The sequence below is a fragment of the Mesoplodon densirostris genome, chromosome 14 (assembly GCF_025265405.1).
Source record: "Mesoplodon densirostris isolate mMesDen1 chromosome 14, mMesDen1 primary haplotype, whole genome shotgun sequence".
In the NCBI taxonomy this organism is placed as follows: Eukaryota; Metazoa; Chordata; class Mammalia; order Artiodactyla; family Ziphiidae; genus Mesoplodon; species Mesoplodon densirostris.
Genome location: NC_082674.1, coordinates 16,009,954 through 16,021,064, shown reverse-complemented (window position 1 = coordinate 16,021,064; position 11,111 = coordinate 16,009,954). Strand labels below are relative to the sequence as shown.

The following is an 11,111-nucleotide window of genomic DNA, read 5'->3' as shown; positions in this document are numbered from 1 at the left end:
AGCTTTCTTTCCATAAATTATTCCTTGCCATGCAGCCATGAAGTTAAACAGTCAGAAGACCCTGCACTGCATCTCTTTGTGGACACTGCTAGATTAATGAAATGTGGAGTCAGCCCCTGAATGCTTTCATAATGAGTCCCCAGATGCCCCTGGAGTAGGTCAGCCTCTGGCCAACAGCCAGTGAGGAACAGTGGCTGACTAACAATCATGTGACTGAGCTTAGTGCTAGATTTTCCAGCCTCAGTGGAGCTTCGAGATATCTGCAGCCCTGACCAACCAGCTTGGCTGAAACCTCAAAGACTTTGAGCTCCAGGTAGGCTCTCCGGGATTCCTGACCCTCAGAAACTGTGCGAGATAATAAATGTTTTAAGCTGCTATGTTTTGGGGTAATTTGTTAAGCAGCAGTAGGTAATGAATGCACTCCTCACTCTCTTTTACCCTGCCTTTTAGTTCCTCTTCCACTTTCACTATATGTCAATGTATTTAATTTGTTTATTTTGGGCTTTGGTGAGAGCAAGTGTTTTTTCTCTGGGTTGCCTTTGCGTCCTCTGTGCCTGGAAGGGTGTTTGGAATGTAATAGGTAGTCAATAAACACTGAACGAGTAATGGGAATCTAAACTTCTTATAAAAGGTGAAACTGTTTCAATTTCATTTATTGTTTTTAAATCAGTATACAATGGTCAAATTTTATAGCCATGTCTGCTTGTAGTAGACACCTTTGTGGAATGTTTGCCTGCTCACTAAAATCCCCTTAACTGTAGAAGGTCCCTGTCTACAAGGTACAGTATGACCCCTAGTGCTTGTTACTGATGATTGGACAATTGCTGACAACCAGATCCAAGATGAGGCAATCAGAAAGTCTCCCCTGAGTATTTAGAATTAAAATCAAGAGCATGCGAAAAAAGATCCTCTCTGTGTGGCTGTCCCTGTGTATCAATTAGGACAGGCTACATTGTAAGAACACCAAAAGTAACAACAGAGGTTTCTTTCTTTCTCTAAAGTATTCATTACAGGATGGTCAAGAGGCTTTATGTAGCAGCAGCTACTGAAGGACACAGGCTCTTGGGACAGACATCATTCAAATGTTGCCATCACCTCACCAAAGGAAAAAGCAAAGTTTTGGAGCATCTCACACAAGAAATCAACTGCTCAGCTGGAAGTGACACAGCATTCTCCTCACAACTCATTGGCCAGAATTACTCACATCCCCTTGGTCCCTACCTTCCTCCACTCCCCACCCTTGAACTATAAGGGAAGTGCAATCCTAATAAGTGCCTAGAAGGTAGAAAGTAGAAACTATTTGAACAGCAAATAATATGGGGATAATAACACAGACTGGCCAAAGGTCTGGAAAGATAGATTTTAAAAAATGGAACCCCTTTGGTTAACTTTTCTGGCACAGCCTTATTTAATGAAATCAGAGACACAAATCACTTGAGCAATGCACCATAAATGCATATGCAAGAACTGAAAGAACTGCTGCATTTGAACCACACTCATCGGAATTTTGCACACATTGAGCTGTGCATTAGTAACGAGGGACAACACCTTGAACATACCATGTAATGTCACTGCAGTGTAAGCATTCACTTATTTTGTGTATTTGTCTATGTTTCCAGACTCTATGGTCACACGTTAATACTGACTTCATTGGGGTTGCTGTGAGGATTAAAAATGAGTTGATTCATGAGAAGCTCTTAGCACAGTGAGTGGCATCTTCTAAACTCATTGGGTTAACTATTATATTTAGGAAGTAAAGTGAAAGCAGGGAAGGTAATGAAGAGGTACCAGTCAACTTCCAACAACTGGTTGGAAGGTGGTGCCTATCACTGAGATGTTGAATGAAAAAGGATCAAGTCTTCTCTATGTGTGGGGGAGATTACTGATTTGCCAGTCTACTTGTCTGCTTCTACCCCTGGCTATAAAACTACTTTGTTTTCTCTATTGCATTTTTGAACAGATATATGCCACTCACCTATTACGTGCTGAGGATGCCAACAGTTCGCAAGATGAATATGACTTTTGTCTTCATGGAGTTTGGATGTGGTAAGCTCGAAATACCTCTGGAATAGGCATTTTCAGCATTTTGCTAAAGGGCCGAGTAGCAGAGGCTGGGCATATTAATGCTAATAAACAGGGCAACTGAGAACCAACTTCTCTGTGAATGTGGGGAAAGGAAGGGAAGAGATGCAACCAGTAACGCAGGAAGGGAAACATGGGCATGGGGGAGAACTGGAGAACGGGAAGCTGAAGTGTCTCAAGGATGACTAAAATAAGAGGCGGATGAAATTCATATGAAAGGGAAGAGAAAGTTCCAGCATAGCGACAGCTTCCCAGCGGTCTCGCTGGATCTGGGCCACAGGGCCCAACCCAAGGTCAAGAATCTCCCAAACCCCGCCACACCCCACGTCCTAAGGGCACCAATTCTCGGGAGCGGCGCGCGGCGCGGCGCGGCGCTGTGACGTCAAAGGGAGCCGGGACTTCCGGTCCAGTGACGCCTAACCAAGACGGCCACGGTAGAGCCAGCTGCCTTCTAGTGTGACAGGTGAGGACCTGCCTCCCACGCTCGGGGTGACTTTGTAGGAGAAAGGACGGCCGGGCAGGCACGCGGGAGCTGGAACCCTTACTCTCTATGGCTCCTCGCAGAGCCCGTGCTGTCCTTAGCCAGACGGCTGAGACCGCTCGGGGGTTCGGGGCCACTTTGGCCGGGAGCCCCTTTGGCTGCTTGCCCAGCGGGAATGTATCATTTGTACTGCTAACTGTAGCCCGCCTGTGGAGAGTCTTATGGCGGCCCCTCTGGGGGGTAAGGTCCAGGACGTTGGGCGACTGGCAGGGAAGAAGTGACTAGAATTCCTCTTCCACTCTCTTCCCTCCCTGGCTGTCAGTTTCCAACCTTGTCCATTAACGGGCTCTTTTGGTTTGGAATCGAGTTTCTCATCAGGATCAGCTTCCTCCCCCACGCCTCTCCCAAATTTGTTACACCAGGTTTCCTTGAGAACTGACTCTTGCACCAATTTCTGAACTTGACACTCCCCTAACCAGTTGTTTGAGGTTCACTCTACCTGCTGTAATATTTCTCCGTGGCGCCAAGGTCAAAACGGCGCTTGCTCCCTTGAATTTGGAGTGCAGCATTTTGGGGAAACAATTGCGGCTTTTGTTGCCTCTACCGAGTGCCATGCATCATGGTATTTTTCAGAAATAGTCTGTCTCACTTTTTCTCATGTATAAAATGGGGTACATTAGTAGCCACTTGATAAGATTATTTTATTAACTGAGATCATTCATACAACACTTGGAACCGTGCTTTACGTGTAATAAGCACTTAGTAAACATCAACTCTTAAAGAATGACCCGTACACTGACTTCCACAGCTCTCTTGAAGTTCTTTGCAGCAGACACCTAGTGCTAATGCTGCTTTTCATCCACACATAGGCCTTACTGTAAACTGTCACCCTTGGGGTTTTTTTATTTTTCTACACGAGACAGGTTGCATAATTCCTTTAAGATCCATCCAAGTTGTTGAGTGTGTCAATAGTTTGTTCCTTTTTATCGCTGAGTAATCTGTGGTATGGTTGTACCACTGTTGGTTTTACCATTCACTTGTTGAAGGACATTTGCGTAGTATCCAGTTATGGGCTGTTACACATAGAACTGCTGTGAATCTTTGCTTGAAGGTTTTTCTGTGAATATGTTTTCATTTCTCTAGGAAAAATGCCCAATACTACAATTGTTGTGTCATAAGGTGTGCATTTAGTTAATTCATGTGATCATATGTTTTTTCTTTAGCATCTTGATATGGTGGACTACACTGATTGATTTTTGAATGTTGAATATACATGGAATAGATCCCACGTAATTCTTCTAATACATTGCTAGATTATATTTGTTAATATTTTGTTAAGGTGTAGATATGAGAGGTATTGGTGTGTAGTTTTGTTTTGGGGTTTCTTCTTGGTTTGTTTCTTTGGTTTGTTTTTTTTTTTTTTTTTTTTTGCCACACCACATGGCTTGTGGGATCTTAGTTCCCTGACCAGGGACCAGGGATTGAACCAGGCACAGGCAGTGAAAGAGCCAAGTCCTAACCACTGGACCGCCAGGAAATTCCCGTGTAGTTTTCTTTTTTTGTACTGTCTTTGTCCAGTTTTGGTATCAGGGCAATAGTATTCTGTCGGGTCTTTAGTGATAACCCCTGTTTCATTCCTGATGTTAGTAATTTGCATCTTCTCTCTTTTTCAGTGGTGGTTTATTGATTTTATTGATCTTTTTCAAAGAACTAGCACTTTAATTTTTCTGTTTTCAATTTTATTGATTTTTGCTCCATTTTCTTCTGCTTGCTTTAGGTTTATTCTGCTATTCTTTTTTCTAGTTTCTTGATTATTAATTTGAGACCTTTTCTTGTTTCTAATGCTAGCATATAGTGCTATAAATTTCCCTCTCAGCATTGCTTTTGTTGCATCTCACAAATTTTGGTGTATTGTCTTTTCATTTTCATTGAGTTCTATGTATTCTTAAAATTTCTTTTGCAACTTCCTGTTTGACCCGTGGATTATTTATAAGTGTGCTCTTTGGTTTCCATGTATTTGGAGATTTACCTGTTGTCTTTTCTGTTACTGATTTCTAGGTTTATTCCATAATGGTCAGAAACATAAGCTGTATGATTTTAGTTCTTTTAAATTTACATTTGTTTTATGGCTCATGATGAGGTGTATCTTGGTGAATGTTCCATGGGCACTTGAAAAGAATGCGTATTCTGCTGTTGTTGGATGTCAATTGCATGTCAATTATATCCTGTTGGTTGATGGTATTGTTAGGCTCTTCCATATGTTTTTGATTATCTGTCTAGTAGTTGTTTCCATTGCTAAAATTTTCCAACTATAATTGTGGAATTTTCTGTTTCTCTGTTTAGCTGTATTGGTATTTGCTTTATGTATTTTGAATGTCTGTTGTTCAGTGCATATATATTTAGGATGTCTTCTTGGTGGATTAATCTTATCATTATGAAATGTCCCTCCTTGTTCAGTAATTTTCTTTGCTTTAAAGTCTACTTTATCTGATAGTTGCATAGCCATTGTTGCTTTTTTAAAAAAATAATATTAGCATGATATATCTTTTCCCATTCTTTTATTTGCAACCTACCAATGTCATTATGTTTGAAGTGAGTTTCTTTTAGGCAACATGTAGTTAGGTCATGTTTCTTTTTAAATTCATTCTACCAATCTCTGCCTTTTAACCAGTATAATTAGACCATTTGTATTTAAAATAATCAATGATATGTTAGGGCTTAATTCAGCCATTTTATTATTTATTGTTGTTGTTGGTTTCCTCTGTTAACATTTTTCTGTTTCTCTTTTCTTGCCTCCTTGTAGGTTACTTAAATGCTTTTTAGAATTTTATTTGACTTATTTACATTCTTGAGTATATCTCTTAGTATACTTCTTTTTTTCATGGTTGCCCTAGGTATGACAGTATATATACATAACATCACACAGCCTACTTTTGTATTGACATTTTACTACCTTAAGTGAAGTGTAGAAACCTCACTTACATTTACATCCTTTTACCCTTTCCATTTTTTAAATATAATTATCAGATTTCCTCTACATACACTCAATACCACATTAAACTTTTGCTTCAACCATGAAATATTATTGAAGAAGCTAATGACGAGAAATATAATCCATTATATTTACCACTGCTTTTACCTATTCCATTGTTCTTTTTTTATCTGAAGTTAAACCTTATTCACTTATTCCTTTCTGTTTGGAGAACTTCCTTTAAGAGACCTTACTTGAGAGGTAGATATGTTAGTGACAAATTCCTTTAGTTTTTCTTCATTTGAGAATATCTTTATTTCTCCTTCATTCTTGATGGATAGTAAGGATAGTTTTTTCTGATAAGGAATTTGGGGTTAAGAGTTACTTTACTTCAGCACTTGAAAAACGTTTGCCACTTCTTCCTAGCCTCCTTGGTTTCTGAAGAGAAATCTGCTGACATTCAAATTATTGTTCCCCTGTAGGTAATATGTCATTTCTCTCTGGCTGCTTTTTAGATTTTTTTCTTTGTTTTTAGTTTTCTGAAGTTTGACTATGATGTGCTTTGTATTGTATTTCTTTGGTTTTATCCTATTTGGGGTTAACTCAGCTTCTTGATCTGTGGGTTTTATGTGTTTTGCCAAATTAAAGAGGTTTTTATCAATTATTTTTTAATAACATTTTTCAGCCCCATACTCTTTCTTCTGTTTCCCTGGGACTCTGGTTATACAAACGTTGGGCCATTTGTTATTTTCCTACCAGTTCCTGAGATCCTGCTCATTTTTTTAAAAGTCTGTTTTCGTCTTGTTTAGATTTAGTAAATTCTATTGATGTGTCTTCAAGTTCACTGATCCTGTTCTGTCAATTTAACTCTACTAGTGAACCTATCCACCAAGTTTTTAAAAATGTATTATACTTTTCAATTCTATAATTACATTTGGTTCTTACTTTTATAAAGTATTTTATCATTTAAGGAGAATTACTTTGAATATCCATGTAATTTCTGAGCAAAATTAATGATAGCTGTGGATTATTTGTGCATATAAACTAATCATCTTACTCAAGATTTTAATCTTCTCAGCAGAATTATTGCTTTAATTAGCAGAAGAAAAGTGAACACATGTAATTTTTCTCTCCTTGTTTCAGGCAATTTCTTATTAGAAACCTAATAAAAGGGAAGTGGGGAAGGAAATGAAGAAGGAAATTTAGGCCTTGGTAAATGGCAAATTGTAGTATCCCACTAGCAGGTGGAGTGGGAATTTTGGAATTCTAGAAAAAAGAAACCAAGAAGCAAAAATGAAATGAAAAATTTACATTTGCTTACTAAAACTTTTAAAGGAGTTTTGTGATACAGTTGCAGATTCAGAAAGCTCCCTCCTTTCCCCCTTTTTCCCTTGAATAACACTAACGATTTTAAGTACAACAGGTAACTTTCACTGGCCATACTTGAGATTTAGGTAATGTTGATTCTTGGTTTTATTGGTTCGATTTCTACCCTTACCAAATAATTAAAAATTAATCATGGACCCAGTTGCCAGATTCATTGACATTATAGCACTGTGATTAAGAATTATTTCCCAGTAAGTATGAAAATTTAATATATGAAAAAGTGGGGAAAAGATGATTTTTTAATTAAATAGGATTATCACAAGTAGCTCTCTATTGTAAGAAAAACAAAATTGAATTCTTATATAGATGGCTTAAAAGTTAAAATGTAAAAACTAGAATAATAAAAATTAAAATAAACATCTAGGAAGCTATATGTTAAATTTAGGAGTCCAGAGAAGGGTTAATATCAGCAATATACAAAGTTGTCTCACAAACCAATAAGAAAATGATAAATAACCCACTTGGAAGTCAGGCAAAGGATATGAATAGACAGTTCACAGAAAAGAAAGTCCAGAAGGCCAGCAAACATGAAAAGATGTTCAAATATACTAGTAGTCAGCGAAATACAAATTAAAGAGTGAGATATTTTATACCCAAAGACTACAAGAATTAAAAGTAATGGTACTGCTTGTTGATGATAGGATCGTAGTGTTTCCATTCCCCTCATCTTTAGCATCAGAATCCAAGTCATCTTTGTCACTTTCCCTTCCCTGGATTCCCTTACAGAATTATTACCAAGACTTTAGTCTCTCATTCACTCCTTTCCCATTCTTGCCCTTATTTCTTGCTTAAGTTATTTTGATAGCTTCCAAACTCTAGTGAAATCTTGTGTTTTTTCTGTCTTTCACAATCTTCTTAATAATATAATTTGAAAGGGTCTGCAGAACTAAAATCTTTGTTGAACCTATTTTGACAGATTGTGTTTTCCAAAGTTGGCCACAACAATAACTCCCATACCACATGCTATTCATATGATATGATACTTCCCTTATTTAGAGAGGTCCATTTTGCTCCCCTTGCATATTGGTGAGCTTGTGGTTAATATGGAAGTAATGCTGTGTGACTTCTGAGACGAGGTCTTAAAAGGTGATGCAGTTTCAGTCTGTTCCTCTTGAGACAGTTGCTCTTGGAACCCAGTTCTCATGCTCTGAACAAGCCCAAAATAGTCCATGTGGAGAGACCATACAGAGTGGACATGTATAGATATTCCTGGCCAGCAACCTATCTGAAAGCAGCATCAGTCATCAGACATGTGAATAAAGATACTTCCAGAGGACTCTCACTTCCAGAAGACTCTTGCCCCCAGTGAACATATCACACCCACCAGTGACCACAGGAGAAGCAAATAATAATATTAATAATAATAAAGATAAATAAAAGAAATAATAACATTAAAAACCATAGTACAGCCTTCATTGAGGGCAGTGGGAGAGGAGGGGCTGCCCGGAGTGTGGTCCTTGCCTGGATTTTGACACAGCAACTTTCTGTAGTGAGCACTTTGTATGAATTGTGGACTTCCTTTTCTCAAGGTGTGGGTATTTATTCTGTAATCTGTCTAGAGCACACATTGAAATCCAACTTCTAATAAACATAATGGTGCATTTCCCACCCCCCACCCACAGTAAAAAGTCTCCTCAGCTAAGGCCCCAGATATTACAGATTAGAGATAGGCTATTCTTGCTATGCCCTTTCTTAATTCCTGACCCACAGAATCCATGAGTATAATTAAATGGTTGTTTTAAGCTACCAAGTTTTGGGATGATGCAACAGGCATAACTAGAACACCCATATAATGTATATAATCTTGGTGTTTGTGACTAATGACAGCTATCTTTCTTCCTATCCAATCTATATATATTTATTTCTCTTCTGTGTCTTATTACATTGGCAGAGACCTCAAGTACACTGTAGAATAGAAGTGTTGACAGCAGACTTTCTTGTCTTGATGTCAAACTCAGAGGTGCTTTTAGTATTTCACCCTTAGTAAAATATCTGCTGTAGGTTTTGTTGTTGTTGTTGTTTTTGCTGTAGGTTTTTTATAGATTCTTAGATTCTGTAAAAGATAATCCCTCTATTCTTTTTTAAGAGTTTTTCATGACTGTGTTGTATTTTATCAAGTGTATTTTCTATATTCATTGAGATGATTATATATCTTTCTCCTTTATTCTACTAATGTGTTACATTGATTACATTTTGAATGTTTAAACAACCTTGCATTTCTGATTTATTCACAATTTGATTGTCGTGTATAACCCTTTATGTATCACTGAACTTGGTCTCCTAATATTTTGAATAGAGTTTTTGCATCTATCTTTCTGAGAGAGGTTGTCCCATATGTTTCCTTTCTTATAGCCCTTGTTAGGTATTATACCAAGGTTTACTGGCCTCATAAAATGAGTTGATAAATGGACCCTCTTTTTCTGTTCTCTGGCCAACTCTGTAAGATTGGTATTATTTCTTCCTAAAGTGTTGACTCTCATCTGGACTAAGAGTTATGAATTCAATGTCTGCTGGATATAGGACTATAAAGATGTTTCTAGCCTTTTTGTGTTTGTTTCAGAATTTTCCCACCTCAAATTTATTGGCATAAAGCTCCTCATAATATTCTTTTATTATCCTTTTAATGTCCATACAATCTGGAGTGATATCTTCTCTTCACTTCTGATATTGGTTATTTGTGCCCTTTTTCTTGATGTGTCTTCTCAGGGGTTTATTTATTTATAGGTCTTTTCAAAGAGCAAACTTTGGGCTTTGTTAATCTTTTCAAATGTAAACTTTCTTTTCCTATCCCATTAATTTCTATTTTTTTCTTATTTTACTTTTTCTATTTTATTTATTTGGATTCATTTAGTTTTTCTAACTCCTTAAGATAGATAGTTAGATCCTTGATTTCCAGCCTTTTTTTCCTACTATTTTAGAAAATATTTTAGAAAGTATTTTAAGACTTTAAATTTTCTTGCATTCATGCCTTTGTCTGTATCCTATACATGTTGATATATCATATTTTCATTATTTGTTTCATTATTGTTTAGTTCTAAATTGCATTGTGACTTCTCCTTTCCCTCATCAGTTATTTAGAAGTATATTGCTTAATTTCCAAAAATTGGCAGATTTTCTTATTATTTTTGTTATTTATTTTTGGCTTAATTCCACTGTGGTTAGAGAACATTCTCTATATTATTTCAGTTCTTTGAAACTTGTTGAGTCTTGCTGTATGGCCAAGTATATGGTCAGTTTTGGTAAATGTTCCATGTACACTTGAAAAGGATATGCATTTTGCACTTATTTGGTATAGAGTTCTATATATGTCAGTTATGTTGACTATGTTAGCATAAATATTAATTATGTCAATCAAAATTTATATATTTTTATTGATTTTTTTTCTGTGCTCATTCTATCATTCTAAGAGGTGTGTTAGAATCTTTCACTATGATTGTGGATTTGTCTATTTCTCTTTTTACTTCTCTCCCCATACAATGTTGTTACAATATTATTGACCATAATTCTTATGCTGCATATTACATCCCTGTGACTTATTTATTATATAACTGGAAGTTTGTACCTCTTAATCCCCTTCACCTATTTCACCCACCTTCCTACCCACTTCAGGATCAAACTTAATTTTAATGTACTTTTTTTTTTTTCTTTTTGCGGTACACAGGCCTCTCACTGCTGTGGCCTCTCCCGTTGCGGAGCACAGGCTCCGGACATGCAGGCTCAGTGGCCATGGCTCACGGGCCTAGCCGCTCCGCAGCATGTGGGATATTCCCAGACCGGGGCACGAACCCGTGTCTCCTGCATCGGCAGGCGGACTCTCAACCACTGCGCCACAAGGGAAGCCCTAATTTACATTTTAAACTAAAAAAGCCTCTCTAACTTAAAACAACTCCTAGACTCACTTCTATTATATACCAAACATTTAATATACTACAGAGATCACCAGCATGTCAAAGTTTGCTACCAGCCTAATTAAAAAAAAAAAAAAAAAGAACTTGGAATAAAGCTTCCGCTGCCAATTTTGTATGTATTTGTACTTCTTATATTGTATTTTGATAACAATTACAAATTTTGTATCTCTTCCCTGGGCCTTTAAAAATTTGATCCGCACTTGTCTAGTCACTAAATACTTTACAAGTAGGTTTAGTACTATGCCCAGGAGTACCACTAATTAATTGCCAGTCAAAGTGCAGA

At 37.3% G+C, this 11,111-nt stretch overlaps 1 protein-coding gene across 5 annotated transcripts in view; it reads left to right on the top strand.

Moving 5' to 3' along the window:
• The first annotated feature begins 243 nt into the window (after positions 1-243).
• The window catches only part of LDAH (lipid droplet associated hydrolase), a 98,568-nt gene continuing 87,700 nt past the window's right edge, over positions 244-11,111 (top strand). For 3 of the 5 annotated variants that reach the window (XR_009534298.1, XM_060117442.1, XM_060117445.1), the window contains exons 1-3: positions 244-313; positions 1,002-1,578; positions 1,961-2,046. Coding sequence is in view for 3 of the 5 variants with exons in the window: in XM_060117442.1 (XP_059973425.1) it covers positions 1,965-2,046 (82 nt within the window). In the remaining 2 variants the exon portion in view is untranslated. Of the gene's footprint in view, positions 314-1,001; positions 1,579-1,960; positions 2,047-2,469; positions 2,546-11,111 lie in introns of those variants that run through there. The other 2 variants (XM_060117443.1, XM_060117444.1) reach the window with 2 other exon arrangements.